Genomic DNA, 21,810 nt, shown 5'->3' with positions numbered 1-21,810 from the left:
CAGAGGGGCAATGAGTCAAACAGCCAGCAGAGTTCCCTGCAGAGATGGGATACTAATCAGAAACATTGGTGAGACCTGCAAGAGAATGTTGCAGTGTGGAGTGCTCCTGTCCAGGGTGCCAGCCAGCCAGCCAGCCATGCCTTATTTTATTTCATTCATTCACCTTCACACCCCCACTCTGCTTGTATGCAGAGAACTGGGGAAGCAGAGAACTAAGGGGATATTTGTACAACCAAGTGACTGTGTGATGATGCTTTCAGCTGCAGATTGGAGACTCTTGATACAGATTGGCATATTGCTCTTGACTGAGCCACTAGCAGGAAGGACTGCAAAGGGTGGCTCTGTTTGTTCTCCAGGCTAAACTCCCCCTTTCCCCCTTTCTCCACAGAGAACTCAAGTGTAACAGCAGGAACAGCAAAGCAGAAGGTGAGTTGTGCACTGTAGACTTTGTGTTTCCATCCCACTCTTCCCTTGCAAGGCAGCAGTGAAAGAAAAGGGCCTCACGACCCCTCTGAACAGTCCATTTGTGTGTGTGCAATAAATGCACATTTGTTCTCCTGCATTGGGCTTTGTTGCATTTTTTGTTGTGGAGAGATCAAATTTTCTCAGCACTCAAACCTTTATACTTGAGGGAATTGTAGCGTATATATTTTTTCTTTTTTAAAACAGTGGTCCATTGCTGTGGGGAATGCTTTGTGGAGTGCAGTTGTGCAAGAATCATGGGCACATTTTGGATCTCTTGTGATCTGATTAGTGACTAGTCACACAACTGCCCCTTTGAACCCTGTACCATTTTGTAATATCAGTAGAGTTGTTGTTGTTGGTAGTAGTAGTAGTAGTAGTAGTAGTAATCCTGCTAGAGCAGACCAAAGGCCCATCTAGTCCAGCATCCTGTCCTCACCGTGGCCTTCCAGAATTCTATGAGAAGCCCAAAAGCAATCATGTTCCGCAGGGAATCTCTGCAGAGACATACTGTCTCCAATACTGGCCATGACTAGCTGTGCTGTCACCCTCAAAGCTGTGTTGTCACCCTCAAAGCTGTGTTTGTCACCCTCAAAGACACCCATAATCCACTTTACCATGCTTCATGGCAAGGCCACCTCTGGTTGGCATTGATTAAGGACACGTGGGAGTCTTGAATGCAGAATGTGCTTGAACTTCATTTTGACAGATCACAAGGCTATGTTTGCATTACCCTCTCTCTCTCTCTCTTTTCATATAGTTTAGCAGATTGAGCCACATGAAGTGTCTTCTTCCTTGCCACATAATTGGGGGGGGGGAATCCAAGGCAGCTAATAAATCAAGGAAAGCTAAAACAATAATAAAAACATCCATATAAGCACAATAACAACAACAAACAATACCTAGGGGTAGGAGACAAAAAAATGAAAACACTTAAAAAATAAATTGGAAATATTCAGCCAAAGGCTTTCTTAAATAATCAAGTTTTTAACTAGCCTCCTACAGCTATAAAGAGACAAGAGCCTGGGGAGCCTCAATTGGCAGAGCATTCTATAGGTTAGAAGCCATTACAGATAAATTTGAGGGAAGGATGAAGACGACATGAGGCCAACCAAAACAAGCCTCCTAGTTGCTCAGATCAGTGATCAAGCCCAACCCGGAAGTTTTTATAGAGGTCATGAAGTATCACCTGACCAGCTCTGGCCTAAGGCTTCCTTGGCTAGTGGAGCTGGTCTCCCTGCAGTTCCCTCCTTTGGCCATAGCTGGGAGGTGGCGCACAGGCTAAATGCCCATCTGGCATCAAATCACCAGTTTGAGCCCTACTGCAGGCTCAAGTTCCATCAGTTTTGCTTTGCCAGGGAAAACCTGGACTTTATTTCCAGCTGGGTTTTATTTCATTTATTTCATACTTGCGGGGAGTTGGGGGTGGAAAAATGTGTGACATGCTTCACAGTAATATCACTGGCACTAGTGCAGAATTTGTGTGTGCTGCTTGCTCTCTCTGGGGCAAGACTTGCAAGTTTTCCAGCCATTTACATTTTAGCACTATAAACGGAAGTGCTTGCTTAGGTAGCATCATCTGAGACTGCTGCACAAGTCTTCTTGGAGAGGATAACAGCATTTGGAAAGGCCTGTCACCTTTGCCCAATGAGAAACTTCAGATGTCTTCACTTTCCCAGTGGTTATAAAGGGCCCCAGTCACTGGCTGGAGGAGTAACAATTGCCAGGATGTTGCTTTCCCTTCCTTTCCTGCAAGATGGGGATAAATCAGCCTAGCACCAGCCACAAAAAAAACCCGTTATCAGTCTCGCCATGAAAAACTAGAATTAGACTATGCGTGGCACGAGGATGCTGCCAAAACCAGCACTCCTGTGTCAGGCTCCTATATATTATGGAGAACAGGGGGGATTCTTTTTTTGGCTGTGTCCCTGTGTTGAGTTTTTCTTTTTCCCCTTATAAAGTGTAGGAACAATAACCCTGTCTTATGATGTCATCCCTTGTTGTGTTTTGTGCCCCCACAGCAGCAGCTAATAAGGTAAAGTAAGGGCATGGGAGCACCCCATGGGGGTGACAGCCCAACATGAGGCAAGAGTTTATTCACTTTACATAGAAAGGAGGAAAACTCTATGTGAGTATGCTGTCCTTGGTGGCATTTCTGTGTCACTACTAACCTGTCATTGTATCGTAAGAGATTTTCCTATGGAGCCCCAAAAGTGAGTGCCATCTTTGAATCCCATCGCACACTTCTTTAACTGCAAAGGAGAAACTTAACATCTCCTCTTTGCCTGTTCCAGGTCCAGGTTCCACATTTGCAGAAGTCCATCCCAGCAACTGTTCTGCCAAGAGGCATGCCAGTGAGGATGAAGTGAGGAAACGCCTGAAATCCCAGGGCCCGCCGGTCCCACCAACAGGAGGCGCCATCCACAGCTCTCTTGATTACTCCCAAGAGCCAAATTTCTACCAGGCAGGGCATCCTGGTCAAAAGGATTCGGCGTGTCTGGCAGAGAAAGCCTTGTCGTTCAGCATGCTCAGCTTTCCTGAAGGTTCTTGTTCAGCATTAGGCCGTGAGCACAAGTCTGGCTCACTGCGACATTCTGAGACAGCGGACCGGTACAAGAGCTTTCACATCCAGGGCAGCACCAAGGCAGAGGATTTGCCGCCAGCCAATGTTCTGGGTTGCCCTGTTGATGCCCAGGGCCTGGATGAGACTGCCACGCACGATAGAGCTGCCAAGACCTTCTCCAATGCCACTCTGGCCTCAGGGAGGTGCAACATTGACAACATCATCTCCCTGCTAAAGAGCAAGTGTGGAAATGGTCGGATCAACCTCTACCCTGTAGTACAGCTCATAGACATCATGAAGGATATTAACCGCCTCTCCCAGGACCTGAAGAGCTGTGGCGTTCACCTGGACTGCAGCGGCCTACAGCTGAACAGTCCCCCATCACTCAGCGAGGAAGGCCAGGATCAGGGCCTGCAGTACAGCTTCTACTCCTCACCCATGCTGGCCAACAGCATCTGTAGCCCTGAGGAGCTAGCGGCACAGAGTAGCACCAAACCTGAGCTTCCCAAGCAGACCCAGCCCACTGCTCTTGGTGTAGGAGAGTCAGAGGGGGACACCCAAGGTGCCCAGTACCCACCCTGCCAAAGTAGCCCTGCTTTGAAGGCACCCAGCAGTGTAGATGAAGCCAGCAGCTCAGAGTCTGATACCACTGATTATACCGAGCTGGCTGATACAGATATCCTGAGTGAACTGGCTTCTTTGGCATGCCCAGGCCCCCAGTTGCTAGATCATCAACATCTGGAGCCCCACTCCCAGTTGCTACAAAGCCAGAGTCTAGATTCCAGGCCCCAGTTAATTGGTTCACAGTCTCTGGAACACCAGCCTCAGCTAGTAGACTCTAAGTCTCTGGAGCCTCCTCCAGAACCGCTGGCGCTACAGACTGTAGAGCCACTGCCCGCACCGCTGGGGCTGCAGACACTAGAGCATCTGGAGCTGCAGAACCTGGAGCCCTTGTCTGAATCACTATCACTTCAATCCTTGGAACCTCTTTCTGAGCCGCTAGGGCTCCAGTCTTTAGGGACCCTAGATCACCAGTTGCTCGACTCCCAAGCCCAGCTTCTGGATCCAGAGGCCCAGCTGCTAGGCTCCCTACCGAAGTTGTTAGACTCCCAGCCCCAGCTGGGGACAGAGGAGTCCCTAGGGTCACATTCACTACAACCCGAACCCAGTCTTGGAGGCTGCTCCCTGAGAGGAGTAGTCAGGCGAGGGGCAGGGCGGGGAAGGGATGATCATAGGAAATACGCTCTGCGTAGAACAGATAAACCAAAGATGCTCTGCCGCCGGCGGAGGGGAGGCCGGGGTCGGCGCGTAGAGATAGTAGCTGAGACCAGAATCCTCCCCATGGCTGCACCAGTGGAGGTGGTGATGGCACAACCAGATGAGCCCAGAATGCCAGTGGCAGCCGTGGCACCGGAAGAAGTGGTGGATCCCATCATTTCTCCACTGGAGCCTGAGGATGGACAGAAACCTGCCACCAACCCGCAGGCCCCAAAGCCCAAGTGCCGTGGAGTGCGCAGGATGGTAGTGAAGATGGCCAAGATCCCCGTCTCCCTTGGGAGGAGGAATAAGACTACATACAAAGTATCCTCCCTCAACAGCAATTTGAACCTGGAAGGTAAAGAGCTGATATCCTGCACCTCAATGGAGCCCACTCCGCTGCTGAAGATGAAGAACAATGGTCGTAACGTGGTAGTGGTCTTCCCTCCAGGTGAAATGCCCATTATCCTGAAGCGTAAGCGGGGAAGACCCCCCAAAAACCTGATGCTGGGACCCTGCAAACCCAAGGAGCCCACCCCAGAAGTGAAAAAACGGAGGAGGAGGAAACAGAAACTAGCATCACCACAGCCCTCTTATGTTGCTGACACCAATGACAGTAAAGCTGACTACTCTGATGTCCTAGCAAAACTAGCCTTTCTAAACCGCCAGAGCCAGTGCTCAGCTCGTTGTTCCCCGCCTCGCTGCTGGACCCCAACCGAGCCTGACTCCATCCACCAAGCTCCTGACACTCAAAGCATCTCCCACTTTTTGCATCGGGTCCAAGGCTTCCGCAGGCGTGGTGGCAAAGGAGGTGGGTTTGGGCGGGGAGGGGGCCACTCTGCCCGGTCGTCTCGCTGCTCCTTTAGTGATTTCTTTGAGGGCATTGGCAAGAAGAAGAAGGCAGCCCCAGGAACAGCGATGCATGCTGACCCTGTTCACCCACGGAAAAGGGGCCGGCCAGAGCCAGACTCCATGGACAAGCCGAAGAGAAAGAGGCGATCCCGCAAAAATGGGGTACTGTTTCCAGAGCAAAACCTCGGCCAGAACTTCAGTGATGGCATCTTTGAATGGTGCGGAGACAAGGAGAGTCTTTGGATGTCCCATCATGGACACCTCTCCAGCCAAGCCAACAGGAACTGCAGTTACCAAGACTCTCGGACCTTCCACTCTTCAACACTGGAGACGAGTTCATCCAGCAGGACTGGTTTTTATGGTGGAAGCAATCCATCATCACAGTCTGAGCTAAGCCAGGAAAGACAGAGCCTTTTCACTGGCTACTTCCGGTCCCTGCTAGATTCAGATGACTCCTCTGACCTGCTAGACTTTGCCCTCTCAAATACACGCTCTGAGTCACGGAAATCCGCTACTTCCTACACAGCCCCTCCCAATGCCATTGCCACCCAGAGGGGCATGGCATCTTACCCAAGCAGAGGGGGTAAAGTCACGCCTTCCTCCACCACCACTGTTGCTACTACTGAGGCACCTTTCCACACAGTCATGACAAATAGGCAGTCATTCCCTCCTAGCAGGTCAGTAGGATACAGCCTTTCTCAGGCTTCTTCAGAATGCCGCAGCACAGATGCCTTCCAGAAGCTGGCGCCACTCTCAGCTGTCTCCAGGTCGCCCACTGCTCACTCCACAGCAGCCTCCAGCTATGCACAGTATGGCAGCTTCAGCAGCAGCGGTGGCCAGAGCGTGACACCTTCCAGCTTGTTCCAGCAAGGGAAGCCATACCATGCCACGCAGGACTGCTCCAACAACAAAGACTGCAGCTTCACCTACGGCAGTGGCAACAGCTTGCCCTCATCACCAGGCAGTGCCCATAGTGCCAGCTATGCCCAGCAGACTTCGGGGCCCAGCTTGCCATTGAATAAGGCCTCCTTCTTCAACAGCTCAGATCCCAGCCAGTTCTCCACCTCCTCCCACACGCCCATGAGGTGTGACAGCCGGGCAAGCACTGTGTCCCCAGGTGGTTACATGGTTCCTAAGGGTTCTGTCTCCTTTCAGCCCTCCCCTGAGAACTGTCGGCAGTTTCCCAGTGCCTCCCAGTGGGCTTTCCGGCAAGGCTACAACAATCTGGACTGGAACTCTGAGGCCTTCAGCCAGCTTTACAACCCAGGCTTTGACTGCCATATCAATGAGCCCAACGTCATCCTGGATATCTCCAACTACACACCCCAGAAGGCCAAACAGCAGACAGTCTCTGAGACCTTTTCTGAATCCTCATCAGACAGTACCCAGTTCAACCAGCCAACTGGCTACCGGAGAGCCAACAGCGAGGCCTCGTCGAGTGAGGGCCAGTCCAGCCTCTCTAGCCTGGAGAAGCTGATGATGGACTGGAACGAGGCATCTTCGGCCCCAGGTTACAACTGGAACCAGAGTGTCTTATTCCAGAGCAGCTCCAAGCCAGGACGTGGCAGGCGGAAGAAAGTGGACATATTTGACGCTGCCCACCTGAATTTCTCAACGGGTGCATATCCCTCCAAGAGGGGCACAGGGGCCAGGCAGCCACGGGGCTCCCGAGGTGCCTGTGCCTCCAAGAAGGAGAGAGGCACTGGCAAAACCAAGTTCCCTACCAAATCCCAACCGGTGAACCCAATGTTTCAAGACAGTACAGATTTGGGCCTGGACTATTATAGTGGAGACAGCAGCATGTCCCCACTGCCCTCCCAGTCCCGGGGCTTTGGGCTCAGTGAAAGAGACCCCTGTGACTATGCCGGGCCCTACTCTATGAACCCTTCCACCCCTTCGGACGGCACCTTTGGGCAAGGATTCCAGAGTGACTCCCCTGGCCTAGGGCAGACAGACCTGGAAAGCAAGCATTTCCCTGCCCTGCCCCACCAGCTTGCTGCCCCTCCCCCTCAGCAGGCTGTGTTTGAAGCAAGCTTACAGAAAGCTTTCTCGCCCAACTGCTCCCCGACCCTGGCCTTCAAAGAGGACTTACGGCCCAGCGATATCCGGAAGCTTCCGGCCTGCGACTCACTCAAACACAGCATGCAAGGGGCCGGCGGCATGCCCCACTCAGCTGCACACGTGACTTGCCGGGACCTGCCCATGTCCCAGCCACACTATGACTCACCCAGCTGCAAAAATCCCAGCTATTGGTACTCCCCCACCTCCAGCACTCGCAGCCCTCCCTACGACAACAAAGCCGGGGTTGGGATGCTAGTGGACTTCATGGGGAGAAGCCCAGATGCCGCCTGCCTCAACCCCCATCTGACCAGCCCCCCCAGCACCAACCCTTGCAAGAGCGAGAAGGAGCCTATGGACATGGCGAGGGCCCACCACCGAGGGGCTTACATTTGCCCCTTGATGAACGACTTGAATATCTCCCCAGTCCCAAGAGACTCTATGCTGCCCCTGCAGGACAACTATAGGTACCCCAGCTTTGCACCACAAGGGCATCCCATCATGGCTGCAGCCCAGAAGAGTGGGTTTTTGGGTCCAATGCTAGAGCAACATCCCGAGGACACATTCACAGTCACCTCATTGTAGTGTCATCTGAAGTGCCAACCAGACAACGAGGGTTTGTTTCAGGGTAGGTACAAAAAGGAAAGCTAGGAGGGGGAGGGGGCAAGCTTTGGGGAGAGAGGGTGGCTGGAAAGGGCTTCATGGCACATTATGCCATGGGGGGATATCAAAGGCAGGATGCATTATGGGAGGGGAGAAAGATGTGACTTTCAGATCTTGAAGCCCCAGATTGTAGGCAAAGGGAGGTACAAAGTTGCCTTTAAAAAGTGTCTGCTTGCAAGCAATTCCCAAATAGAGATGGGACCTTAGTATGACACTGATACACATGTTACAACTCCATGCAATTGTATTAATGTAAACAGGCATATATTCTGCAGGATTTGGGGTGGATAGCAATGTGAATGTAGTAGGGCCCCACTCATACGGCAGGTTAGGTCCCAGACCCCCATCAAAAAGCCGATCAGCTGTAGCGTGATTGCACCAGAAAAGGAGATCAGCTGTAGCGCTCTACAGCCGATCTTCCCCTCCTCCGGCGCGATCAGATTGAGCATGGAAGTCTGATTGCTCCAGAAGAGGAGATCGGCTGTAGCGCTCTACAGCTGATCTTCCCCTCCTCCGGCGAGATCAGCTGGAGAGCGGGGAGCTCCAGGCCCCGCTCCAGCTGATCGCCCCGCTGGCACCGTATTAGCGGAACGCCGAAAAGCGGGACGCCGAGCAGCGGGGCCCTACTGTTCTTGCTTGATTTGTAACAGCAAAATGCAGTTCCCTGTGTCTTTGCTCCACTTTGGTTTCATTATTTCTGTTAAGTTCTGAAGGGTGTTCCACCATCTCCACTTCTGAAGGGTGCTCTTCCTTCACTGTCAGAGGCAGTATGCTTCTGAATGCCTGTTGGTGGAAACCGCAGGTGGGGAGAGTGCTGTTGCCCTCAGTTTCTTTTTGCAGGCTTCCCATAGGCATCTGGTTGGCCATTCTGAGAACAGGATGCTAGATTAGATGGGCCTGATCCACCAGGCTCTTTTTCTGCTCATGTATCTGTCTCCAGGAAGCCATGGTCAGCAGAGGCTCCTGGACACACATTTTCAGACACACAAACACCCTTCGGATATTACATAAAAGAAGCAGTCATGCTGGAGTAGAAATATAGCAACCTGTGTTTCACTACAACTTGTGAATCAGCCCTCAAATTGGAAAAAAGTCAAATACTACAAATATAGGAATTATGTGTACCTAGCTTCAGATTCCAGATGCATGCTCAAACTTGAATAGTCTTTCACTACTGAAATATGCTTCGACCAGAGCTCTGGAGAACCTCCAGGGGAAAGAAGCTCCATATATGTGGGACAGCTCTTGAGAATGCCTTTCTTCAAGCTCTTTAGGTGCAAATTGTTAACAGAAGATGGGGGGGTGATGTTAGGGAGGAGGCTGGTTATTACTGTGTTAGCCACCTTGGGTGCTATATGCAGAAAGTTAGGATGTAAGCTGAAATAAATAATGTTTTAGTGCTGGATAGGTTGTCACCAAAGGCTAACGTAAGCAAGGGCAGGGCTCTGGAACACAAGTGTAGGATGCTTCTGTTTTGCTCAAAGCATTGTGCAATGAGGGTAGAAGGTTTTCACTTGCAAATCTCATTGGGATACAGCATGATTGTGAGTGTATATCTCTTTGCACAACACAATAAAGAAACGTGCACACGCACACACAGAGCTAGAAGCTATTCCACATTTTGGCAGGTCTATTCCCTTCTCTCTGGTCTAGCAGTTTGTGCCAATGGTTGTCACCAGACAGAAGACCAGGAAAACCAGACAGATTTGTTTTTTTTCTGAGAGGTGCATTGTTCACTGAGCTGGTAGCAAATACATCTCATTTATTTGGTGGTGGTTGCCAACACTGAAGGGCAATAATGTGAGATCTGAATCCCCCCCTTTGCCTTCTTCGTTTTGCTTTGTTTTGATTTTAATTGTGTGGCTGCAAATGAGGAGCAAGCCTCTGTGTGAGCTTCCTATCTATTAAATCAGCAACAGCCAACTTCTCTGTTTTCAGGGCTCTCTCTGTTTTCCAGACAGTGGTCTACAGCTCAGAAGTCTTGTTTTGCTCGTGATCCTGCTCTATAATGCCATCCTTGGTCTTGTTTTTATTGCGGTGGTAAACCTCTGCAAGAAGACCAGCACTTCATACTGAAGACTGAAGCTCACATACTTCTCTATCCCAATTTCTTTTTTAAAAAAACCCTGCACATAAAAATTATGCTCCATGGCCAGGGATGATGGGAGTTGTAGTTCAGCGACATCTAGAGGGACAAAGGTTCCCCACACCTGATATATGCAAGAAGATTCGGTCATGTAAGTCTTCTCCTGCAGTCTAACGTGATATAGGGAACACATAAGTTTGCCACCTCAGAGAGAAAATTCTTGAATATATGTCAGCCTGGCTGTTGCTGACAAAATATGCAGTGAGAGACTGGAAACTGATGTTGCAGTGGTGTCTGCTACCAAAAGCAATGACTCCGCATCTTCTCCTCTCCACCATAATATCTAGTACCAGGATAGGGAACCTCTGGCCCTCTAGATGATGCTGGACTACAACTCCCGTCATCCCTGATCATTGGCCACACTGGCTGAAGTCCAGTAACATCTGGAAGACCAAAGTCTCTCCCCCCGCCCCATCCCACTCCCTGCTGGTATAGACAAAGAGTTATCCACCTCTGTTATAAAGGCAGCATGGATATACCAAATAATGTTTAGTAGGTGCTTTTAAAGAGGAAGGCAATGGTAAACCACCTCTGAATACCTCTTACCAAGAAAACCCTATAGATATGTCCAGAAAGATTCATAGGGTTGCCATAAGTCATAATTGACTTGAAGGCATATAACAACAACAACAGGTGCTTTTAAAGGGCTACTAAACTGCAGATTCTAATAAGGAGATTTGTCGGACAAAAGGCTATTGGTCCCTTGGGCTCCATGCTCCAAAATGAATACACAGGCTTTGATGGAATGGGCGATGTTTTGATACATGTCTCTTTTATCTTGTTTCCTTTCTCTCCATCTCTCTCTCTCTCTCTTTCAGAGCTACTTTAGCCAGCACTTTTTCTGGGACACTTTTCAAGTTCTGTATTTAATGGAAATCAAAAACTGATCTTTTTGTTTGTTGGTTGGTTCTTTTGGGTTTTTTTTCTAAAAAAAAATAAAAGAGAAAAAGGAAAAGAGGGGAAAATGAGAGAGATAAATACCCTCTTTTTTTAAAAAAAAGAAAATATATTAAAAAAAAATAAAACTTGCTTTCTTTGAGAATGGCGTGGAGACGATCTTTGAACCAGACCATGTCATCAGCCCTCCTCTCCTCCCAACCTGCAGTCCAGCTAAAAGACAATCGAACAGTCACAGCCACTGTCCACGTGGAGTGTGAGAGCCAGGGGGATTCCCGTGAAGCCCGCCATCATCCACCTACAGCATGCGTATAAGAAACACACCGGAAGGCAATGGACAACATACATGGATAGCCACGGGAAGGGGAAATTTATTTTTGCTTCTTTTCGGGAGAGGGAAAAGAGAACCGTCTAATCTGTGAACTCAAAACTCAGTAATGAAGACTGGAGAGTCAGCATTTTCCTCCTCCTCTTTCTCCCCCCCCCTTTTGTGCAGTTTTTTTGTTATTATTATTATTTTTCTCCCAAGTCGTTTGCATTTTTTTAAAAAAAATTTTTTGTTGTTGTTGCTTAATTTCTTTGGAGAGCCCAGAAAATTTTACAAATCTGTGAATGGGCCTTGGAGATACCATCATCTCCCAGTAAGTAACAATCTCTGTCTCATTGGCATTTTTGACCCCCAATGCCTTTCATTGCTCCCTTATTCATAATATAGTGATAACATATTGGAAATTGCCAAAAGGCAGGGCCAGCTCCAGTTCTGAGAGTAGTCCTCAACAAAGGGCCCTTGCGTCAGTCCATTCTACTTTACCAGACCTTGGCAATGGCAGAAATCAGCTGCAGCACTCTGAACTGGAACCAAGTGGCTAGGAGCCACCATTTCAGTTTTCCGCAACACCACCAGAGTAACATCCCTTCAGGGCCTTGTGGGAAATTAAAATGGCACACTGAGTACTGATGAGAATGCCAGCAATTATGGGGGGAAACTAAAGCGAGTTCAGGATAGGTGTCGGTGGTGGCCACTCTCGGAGTGCTAGAGTCACAACAGCTGCTACCCTCTGTTTTGCATCTGGCTCTTCCCCATTTCACTGTTTTGCACCATGACCTGTCTCTAGTTGGTGGACTTTCAAAAATAGATCTCCAAAGCCTGAAATCTGCCTTTGCTTGGAGTTTGTCCCATAAAGAAGATAGGAAATGGAATGCCCTAATCCCAGGAGGGATAAGTAAGGTTGCTGAGTGACCAGAAAAAAACTTCACCAGGCTGTTCTCTTAAAATATCTGGGTCAGCTGCCAGAATTTAAATAACAGCATCATTATTTTTACATACTGAACATGCTCTAATCGTGTAACTAGTGCCCACCCACAAGTACAAGATCCAGGGTTTGGGGGTCCTATGTGGCATCAACATCCAATTGCTGTCATTCTGTTTTTCCCATGCTGCTTCCTTCATTTTTGAGATCACAGAAAATCTGAGAGTTTGGGGGGCGGGTTTAGAAATAATGGACCAGCAGCACAGTCACTTGGAGGTATATGTTGACTTCTGTCCTTTTACTGGAGATGTGGTTTTTGACATCTGCAATGACATTTTGTGCAGGTGAGCTTCACTGACATGCCTTAACTATTACTTTTCTGTTTTGTACCATTTTATCAATATTTTTAATTGTTTTAATCAATCTTTTAATTAATGCTAAAAGTGGTTTGGGTGGCTAGAATTTTTGTAAAAAGGTAAAACATTAGCAAAACAGTGCTTAAAAGAAATAGTGTTATAGTGCTGATTTAAATTTTTATTTCTGTCACCATAATTTTAGCCTTTTCGAAGCTCCAGATTTTGTGTTAAAACAGTCTGTAAAATTTTAAAACTTTTTTTATGTTCCTGGAGTAATCATTCAAAAATGCTTAAAGTTTGTGTCCAATGTTAATCCTACGCAACACAGACCCATTGAAATGGATGGACAAGACTGGCTTCATTAATTTTAGTGAAAAGTACATTAGTACCAATGTTAAAAATTGATTTTAAAAATGATTTTTAAGATATGATTTAAAATACGGTTTTTACTAGGTGAGTAGTGTCTCCCCAGGTCATACAGCTATTGCAACCACTAGTGTGGACAGAACATAGCAAAGTGGAAATTCAACTGCAGTTTTATATGCAACATATACTGGAAGAGCAATGATTGTGTAGCATTGGGACCAAGCATTGTCTCAACTTAGTTCTACTCAGAGCAGACCCACTGAAATAAATGAACCTAAATCTCTATTAATTTCACTGAGTCTGTTCTGAGTAGGACTGGGAAAGAATATCACCCCAACTGATCAACCCCTTGTTCCAGTGTTTTTCGTAATTTTTCTCTAGTGTTTCAAAAACCCATTTGGCCAGCCTGAGACTTTTTTTTCTTCTTGAAGTGAAGGGCAAGAAGCTTCTACATACAAAAGCTGACTAAGCTGGCAGTTGAGTCTGACTTCAACAACACCAGAAATGGCATAACATTCCCTACCACCTTGAAGACCACAAGCTAGTTTAGGGGGTAGAGGAGGCTATGTGCCACACCTAGGTATATTCTCCAGCAGAGGAGAACATCGGGGGGAGGTCAGGAAGAAAGGTCAGGATAGTTGCTGCCACTGCCCTCAGCACTCATTGTCTGAGCAGCCACCTTACTCTACCTAAAGATAGCCTTGCATTGAATCCAAGGCTATATCGGAACAAAAATTAATGGCTGAATACTCACACAAGCAAGTTTGCCACTGTCTTGCCACCACCTTTATCTCTTAAAAATGATTGTCCGTCTCCAGCCTCTGGTCATCCTGAACTCCCATTCCACTCAACCCTTGTTCAGTTTTTCCTCTGGCTGTGCCATGTCTAGGCACACACCTGTGACTTTAATCCTCTTGATTAGCCTGCTACACCTTTTGCACACCTCCCTGCAGAGAGTTTGCCACCATCAGAAAGTGTTTTTCTGGAGTGCAGGTGTCTGTCTGGAATTTGCCCCTTTCTTCATGAGTTTCCAGCTCTAATCAGGATGTACTCAAAAGCCATCAGGGGCTGGGTAATTTGGCACTAATTGCATGCCAGGTTTGTTTCTCACTGGCTTGTTCAATTTCAGAGAGGGGCTTCCCTTTTTACAATCAATCGATATTGGATTAGCATACTGAAACAGCCATATTAAAGTCACATTAAGTGCTCATTTAAACCCATTCAGTGGAAAGGGTGGGGGAGAGATGGGTCTGTGTACTTCTTTAACCCTTTCCTTAATGTTTATCCCTTTATCTCTGGGACTGAGTTTTCAGGAATCCACGGAACACTATTTATTGAAAATGTGATGTTAAAAAAAAAAATCAGGGAAGTAGGTTGTTGCTTAAGAGCAGACCATATAGGTCTTAAGACCACCATTGGTATACCTAGCTCAGTATAGTCTATATTGATTGGCAATGGCTATTTAGAGTTTCTGACAGGGGTCTTTTCCAGCTCAACCAGGAGATGTTGGGGACTGAACCTGGGATCTGCATGTGAAGCAGGTGCTCTCCCACTGAGCTATAACCCCTCCTCACAGACCTAGGCACTGTACAGAACACATGGACAGGCCCTGCCTAAATACATTTCCAGTTGATATAAACCACCAAATAATCAATTGGGGAAGGGGGAAGTATATTCCATGACACCATCAGTGCAAATGCAGAAACTGGCATTGGATGTAGAATTCAGCACTCAGAGAATCTCCACTCTTTTCCTTCTCTTTTTGTAAGAGCATGTTTATGTATCCCTCAAGGCTGTGAAGATTATATGGAAAATGTGTGGGCTGAGCAAAGCTCAAAAGCCAGAGGGGAGCCTGCTGAATCAGATTCCCAGTGGTCAGGGCACATGGTTTCTGCAGCCTGCATAGCTCTGTGCTCCTAATCATGCAGTAGGACAAATGATGCAAAATAAGGGTATACATACAAATTGCTTAATTTGTATAAACTGTGCAAGTCACAGAGAAGGATTTTGGCCTGTCTTTCTCCTGGACATGCTAGCTTTCCATGTGAAAGACGTTTTGGACCTAGGTGAACATACAAATGAGCCTTCCGTCAACACTCTGAAGTGGCACATTCTGAATATTGATTGATTGATTTATTATAGGCCACTCTTAATTTAGAAAATCCCAGAACACTGCACAAATCATGCACTTTTCCTGCACTGTTTGCATTGGCTCTAGGGCATCGTTCCTTAACTCATTTTCCTGTTCCTCATCCCAGCTTTTCATGTCTCTAGTTGGACAGTAGGAAGGAAACAATGATTATTTGACAATGATATAACAGTGATATAACAATGAACCAGTATGTGACAGTTGAGGGCCCTGAGAGGAACATGGGAGGCTTGCAGCTCATTGGAGATTTGTCCCCTTTCCCTATATGGCTTCATTGTAGCATCAAAATAACGAGCAGTCAAGCATGTCTATGCTGCAGAGAGAACCACCCCCACAGGGTATACTGTACAGGGCAGGCTCAAAGGTGGGAGGGTACTTTGGGGCAAGTTGCCATCATAGGGCCACTCTATGAGTGGGCTCACTTCCTCTTTGCTGCTCTTCACTGAGACCCATTTGCTTGCTCTGGCCTTCTGGGTGCTGAGAGCATAAGACAAGTGGGGGATGCTGCTCTATCTTCTCCTGACATTGCTTGCATGCTTAGACATGCAAAGAGGAAGAGTTTCAGCAAGGCCTGCAGGTTCCAGAGGCCAGCAGGCAGTGGGGCCCCTTTTAGTATATGGGCCTCAGCAGGGTCCCAACAGTGCTGATCCCTGATATCTACTCCGGGAGCCAGGTAGCAAGCTGGGTCTTGGCAGTGAGAGAGAGTTTCCTCTTTAGTTGTCCCTGCCACCCAAGTTCCCTTTCTCTGAGAGAGGCCAAGTTGGTGATGGCAAAGCAAAATGGTGACTGGCGTGTGGCCACTGTGGGCTTGCTCCCACATCCACTTCCATAAACAGCTTGTTCATCCCACATGCAAATCCAGGCACAGACACTGCTCGCCATATGATCTGGCAGCAGCCACAGGACCAAACTGAAAGCTCTTTTGCACTGCAGAGTGGGAGGCGGTGGTCAACATCCTTTTGACAGAAAGGAAGACTTAGAGGGGAATACCTAGATGCTTGAGCATGTTAGGGTGGGAGGACTGACATATGCAGAAGCTGGCCTGTCAGTTCTGCACCTTAAAGTCTCAAGCTGTGTTCAGAGTGGCTATCATTACTCTGTACCAGCCTTTCCCAACTAGTGGGCCACCAGATGTTGTTGGACCACAACTCCCATCAGCCTCAGCCAGCATTGCCAATGGTCAGGAAAGGTGGGAATTGTGGTCCAACAACATCTGGTGGCTCACTAGTTGGGAAGCGCTGCTGTACTAAACGGCTGGTATCAAAGGTTGTCATGGTTGGGTTTGCAATACAAAAAAGCACAGCTTCTGTCAGAACCCACCAGGGTTCTACTCCTGCCCAGGACCAAGATTTTTTAAAATAAAAAAGGCAGAGTTGAGAGAAAGATTTCAGAAGCAGGCCTTAACCAGGGCATTCCCCCCTTTCCCCACCTTTAAACCTGTGTTACTAGGACAGATGTGACCAGCACATCCACTCCCTTTCCTCTTCCTCTTCAGACTTTATCTACTGGCATCCATTTTGATGCCACTTCTGAGAGCCTCTCAACAATAGCTGTCCAATGGGCACCTTTTACTGCTCTCCCATGCTAACTAAGCTGAACAAGTCTAGCAGTCACAGTCTCTATGACAACTGATCCCTTAACTCTCCTCATCCTTTGCTTCCCTAGGATGCCTGTCACTCTGTTTCTTCTGCCTGAGGGCCTCCAACATCTTTCTTGGGAGGGTTAAGCACCCAATTCCTCTGCATTTTTATGTCTCTTGATCCCCACGTGGGTTGGCCTCTGGAACTACAAAGCCAGGCCCTTTGGGCCCAGGAGGAGCTCCTGTCTGCTTTTGTTTAGTCATGGAGTGAAAGTCCTTCATGGTGTGACCAGGACTAAATATTGAGCCTGGATTCAGTCCCAAAATATGTATATTAACACCTCTGAAAAACATAATCTAAGTCTCTAATCACGAGTGACTGCAGTACCAGTGTTGGCTCCATGTTTTGGAGGATCCTTGGGCAAAACACCCTCCATGAATTTACCTCCTCGCTGCAACAGACCCAGAGGACTCTTGCTAGCCCCTTGCTGGGGTGTGGGCCCTTGGCAGGTGCCCAACCATGCCAATCCTTGATGCCAGCCCTGTTCAGTACTGAGTAATGACAATCAGTTTGAATGTATTTTCAGATTTTAAGGTGCAGAGCTGCAAGGCCAACTTCTGTGTATGTCAACCCTTCTACCCCTATGCAAACATTCAGGTAAGCCCTCCTTCAAAAGGAAGGTGGCCCACTCTGCAGTGCACTCTACCAATCCACCCAAGGTCCAGTAAAGTCTCTTGCCTCCCATTTGTTTTCAGGGCCAAATTGTATGTGTTTAAACTATGTGACCTTAACTATATAGTTCTGACTTTGAGTGCAGTATTCCTCACACACACACAAATTGCCAGTGTGGAGACCCCATTCCAGATTGTTGTAAGGGGTAGGGTGTTGTTAACCCTTTCTCCTTTTGCAATCCTGATCTGAACTAGAGGCCCTGCACTGACAACTTGATTTGCAAAAAACCCCAAAAGATATCCCATTAATAAATGTGACCTCTCTCTTTTTGCAATGTAAACAGTCAGTGTGAGAGTCTAATCCAGACTGGGAACACCCCAGGGGGAAAGGGTTTTTAAAAATGGATAGCAGATCTATGGCCAAAAGATGCTTACAGATAACTCTAGAAAGAAAGACAGACCAGACACAATAGGGAGATACCCTAGCTCAGTGGTAGAGCACATGCCCTGCATGCAGAAGGCCCTCGGTTCAATCCCTGGAAGCCCCAGTTAAAAGGATCTTGGGTCACAGGGCTAGGAAAGGCCTTTGCGCAACACTCAGAGGGTCACTGCTAATCAGAGGAGACAATATTGAGCCAGGTGGACTGACTTGGTATAAGGAAGCTTTCCATGTTCAAAGCAAATGCTCCATATATGTTTAGGGCCCCCCTAAAATGACCTCATATTCTGAATCTGAGGTTAGTTTTGAGAAACTGGTATTTGGGAGCCACTTGGTTGCATTGGCCAGTTGCTGTCACACTGATACTACTTGCATCAGGGTGGTGAGCCTCCAGATGTTGCTGGACTACAGCTCCCATCATTACTGAAAATTGCGCCATGCTGGTTGGGGCTGATGGGAGTTGGAATTCCAGCAGCATCAGAGCAGCACCATGTTCCCTGACACTGGCTCACATTTCACGTTGTTAATTCTTTCCCTTTGTTTTTGTTTCCAGTTCCCACCACCAACAGGAAGATCCTCCCCCAACCACACTGGCTATGCTCTTGCAAGGAACTGACAGCCATCCTCCTCGGCTCCTCTTGACGTTACTTCTCTTCGGGGGAGGGGGGAGAAGGTGGAGTTCCCCTAGAAAAATTCTCATCTACGGAGAAATCCCAGCAAGAAGACGGAAGCCTCATGTTGCCTTTCCTTCCCTGTCCTCGCCCCCTACACCCCCCCATATTACTGTAGCCCTCTATGTTCCTTCCTCCCTTGCCCTGCTGTCCCAGTCCCAGGGTTGTCACTGAGATGCTTGCGCCTCCTTTGTTGAGAAGCGGGGGGGGGGAGTAATGGGGCTTTTCTTTCTGCACAAAACCAGCAATTGTAAATACTTTTCAAAAATATTAAAAATAAAAATAAAAAACAAAAGAGCAAACACAATGAAAACACACACGCACGTTTTCAAAATCAGAAACAAGTGTTGAGAGGAGACAAAAAAGTCCAGAGAGAGTCAAAGCAGGAGAGAAGCTAATTGTGTCAGATATGCACTGAGAAATCTATTTGCAGATTGATTGACAAAAAGTAACAAGCTATTTATTGTATATAATGTTTTATTATAAATCGTGTATTGTATATTGCATCTGTACATCTGCTGTGGTTTTGTGATGTGCAAATTTCAGCATGGGTTTCATTGAGGTTTTAAGTTGCTTTTTTTATGTGGGGGGGATTTTTTTTTAAAAAAAAATGTTTTTTTTTGTTTTTTTTTGGCAGTACGCACCCAAAGATCCAAATTTGTATTAAAAAGAAAAACTAGGGGGAAAAAGATTAAAGACAAGCAAATACACCCTCTTTTGTTGGGGAGAGGGAGAGGAGCAATGGCATTTTCTGAGTTCTCATTGGCCACTTGTAAACCGAAACTAGTATTTCTTCCGTGTGTGCCCCATTGCGCCAGTGCTGAGCTCAGGGTGTGTGTGTGCGTGCGTGCGTGCGTGCGTGTGACTTCTCTTTCACCTTTGCCCTGCCCTCTTCCCTCCTGTTCCTGCATTTGGAAATTTATGTACAGCTTTGTGGATTGTGCAAAACAAAAAAAAGAAAGAAAAAAAAGGAAGACTCACCATCCCTGTTCTGTGTAATCCATTACTGATCTGAACTGTGCAACTAAATATACCAGACTTGGTACTCGATTGGAGACAGAACACAGCTAATATAAGCTCCTGCTTGCTTGATTCCTACCCCCAGGCCACGTTGCCTTCATCTACACACCCCTAAAGACCCCCCCTTTTTTGCTTCCCCCCACCTTCCCTGTTCCCCAACTGGTCTTTTTGTGTATTTAGGAAGGAATTTTTAATAGACACTTTTTATATTAAAAGAAACCTATATATTGAGTGACGAGGCTGCTTTGTGTGCTTCTGTTGGCAATTGAATGGATGCCTGGGGTATCTAGGGAGAGTCTGTTGCCAGCACTTGGGGATTCGGGAGGGGAGGGGTTGGAACTAATGCTTAGCTCATGTGCTCAAGATGGCTGTGCTAAGTTATGCGTGGGGGTGGGAGGGGCACTTCTAAAGCCAAATCCAGACATAATGGGTTCCAAAGGCTGCCATCCTGACATTTGGGCTGCAAACAAAGGACATCATCAGATTGAGAGAATAAGCTTTTGCTCTTTGTAGCTCTGTAGGATCCTGATTTCCAGCTTGCTGGCACTTGGCTCGAGGCTGCCAGCCTCTCTGTTGGCGGCATGAAAATAGCTCGCTTGTTTTTCTCGACTGAGAGGCCTCTGCACCAGAATAAGTTTGGCGGGGTGGATGAGATTTATTCTGGCCTGCATTTCAAAGCAGGAAGCCTTGTCTGTGCAACTTCATCTGCCATTGCTCCCACTGTGGTTGGAAGACAAGGTGCCCTAAAAAATGCTTTGCTGTTGGGAGGAAACTGAAGGGCACTTCAAGATGGCAGCATACACACACACACAGTCCAGCATTTTTGTGCTAATCCAGAGTCTTCACAACGCACAGGTAGCCTTTGTTGCTTGTGCTATTGCAATTCACAGTGGCTGCCAGCAGATTTTCTCTGTGGATTTTCATATGTCAGTGCCTGCTATGTGGGCTGACAGGCAAGCAGGGCACTGGTGCAGCAAAGAGTTGTCAGCAGATGCACTCTTCAGGACAGGCTTTATTTATAAAGCACCATTTATTAATTGCTTCTTATAAAATATCTCAAAGCAAACTCACAATAAAAACAATTCCATATATGTAAACAAAACAATTCCATATGTATAAATTCCATATATACAAACAATCAAAAACAATATATTAAAATCAGATTCAAATCCAATGCAGATAAAGACTGGGATAAAGATCACCACTTCAACAGACACAAAAAGGCATTTGAGATGACGCATGTCTGATGTGTGACGGTAGGGAGTTCTAAAGAGTAGGTGCCACCACACAAAAGGCCCAATTCCTTTATCGTAAGGTGTGGAATAACTATGGCAAGCATATCTGTTCCCCTCCAAAGGAAGAAAACATATCACAAGCCTGGATCCAAACTTGTCTTACATGCTCACAAACTGGTTCAGCCATCAGTTTTGCCTCTCCTGTGTCAGGCTGGTTTTTTTTAAAATCAGACATGTCACATCTATTCAGAAGCGTCTTTGGTCACCTTCAGTTTACACACATACGGCCCAAAAACACTAGCAATATGGGTCAGAACACAGGAATTTGCCTTCTACTGAGGCCACTGGTTTACCAAGCTCAGCTTTGTCTCTACTAGGGATGGGGAACCTATAGGCCTTCAAGTGTTGCACTCCCCAAACCCATCAGTCCCAGTCATGGCCTATAGGGATGGTAGGGGTTGTGATCCAGCCACCAAGTGGAGGACCACAGATTCTCCTTCTCTGGTCCACCCTGATTGGTGGTGGCTCTCCAGAGTTTCAGACAAGAGTTTTTCCTATCCCTCCCTAGAAATGCCAAGGACTGAAGCTGGGCTCTCTACATGCAAAGCATGTGCTGTACCACTGTTGATACTGTGGCACTGCCCAACATGTGCCCTCCATGATTAGCTTTTCCTAGATCCATACTGAACCCTAACAACAAACATTCCAGAGCTGGATTTTCAGACTTTGTGTTGAGACATAAAGATGTACATTTGTGTTGCATGGGATGAGGTTGCTTCCCAACTGGCCATGGTATATGCTTCTGAATACCAGTTGCTGGAATCCACAGAAGGGAAGAGTGCTCCTGTGCCTCGATTCTGCTTGCAGGCTTCCCATAAGAGGCATGTGGTTGACCACTGTGAGAACAGGATGCTGGACTAGATGGGCCATTGGCCTGATTCAGCAGGCTCTTCTTATGCTCTTCTGTTCTTCAAATGTTACATCTGCCTTACCCATCGGGGGTATTTAGGCATTACCAAAGGTTGCTTGCACAGCAGGGCAAAGCCTGGGATGGAGGCTGTTTGCAACACAGTGACCTTGTTCACATGACACAGGAAGCCAGACTAAGGCTTACTGGGATAACACAAGCATGCAGACTCTCAGAGAGGAGCTTAAAGCTGTTTTGCTTCTCTACG

General features: G+C 47.4%; 1 protein-coding gene across 12 annotated transcripts in view; it reads left to right on the top strand.

Moving 5' to 3' along the window:
* The window catches only part of AHDC1 (AT-hook DNA binding motif containing 1), a 236,896-nt gene extending 217,301 nt beyond the window's left edge, over positions 1-19,595 (top strand). For 9 of the 12 annotated variants that reach the window (XM_061596830.1, XM_061596829.1, XM_061596832.1 and 6 more), the window contains 4 exons: positions 389-426; positions 2,757-7,820; positions 10,820-11,539; positions 18,263-19,595. In XM_061596830.1, coding sequence (XP_061452814.1) covers positions 389-426; positions 2,757-7,777 — 5,059 coding nt within the window. In that variant the 3' untranslated portion in view covers positions 7,778-7,820; positions 10,820-11,539; positions 18,263-19,595. Of the gene's footprint in view, positions 1-388; positions 427-2,756; positions 7,821-10,819; positions 12,493-18,262 lie in introns of all 12 variants that reach the window. The other 3 variants (XM_061596834.1, XM_061596833.1, XM_061596835.1) reach the window with 3 other exon arrangements.
* The last annotated feature ends 2,215 nt before the right edge of the window (positions 19,596-21,810 follow it).

Source organism: Rhineura floridana, chromosome 15 (assembly GCF_030035675.1).
Source record: "Rhineura floridana isolate rRhiFlo1 chromosome 15, rRhiFlo1.hap2, whole genome shotgun sequence".
In the NCBI taxonomy this organism is placed as follows: Eukaryota; Metazoa; Chordata; class Lepidosauria; order Squamata; family Rhineuridae; genus Rhineura; species Rhineura floridana.
This window is presented reverse-complemented; position numbering and strand designations above follow the sequence as displayed.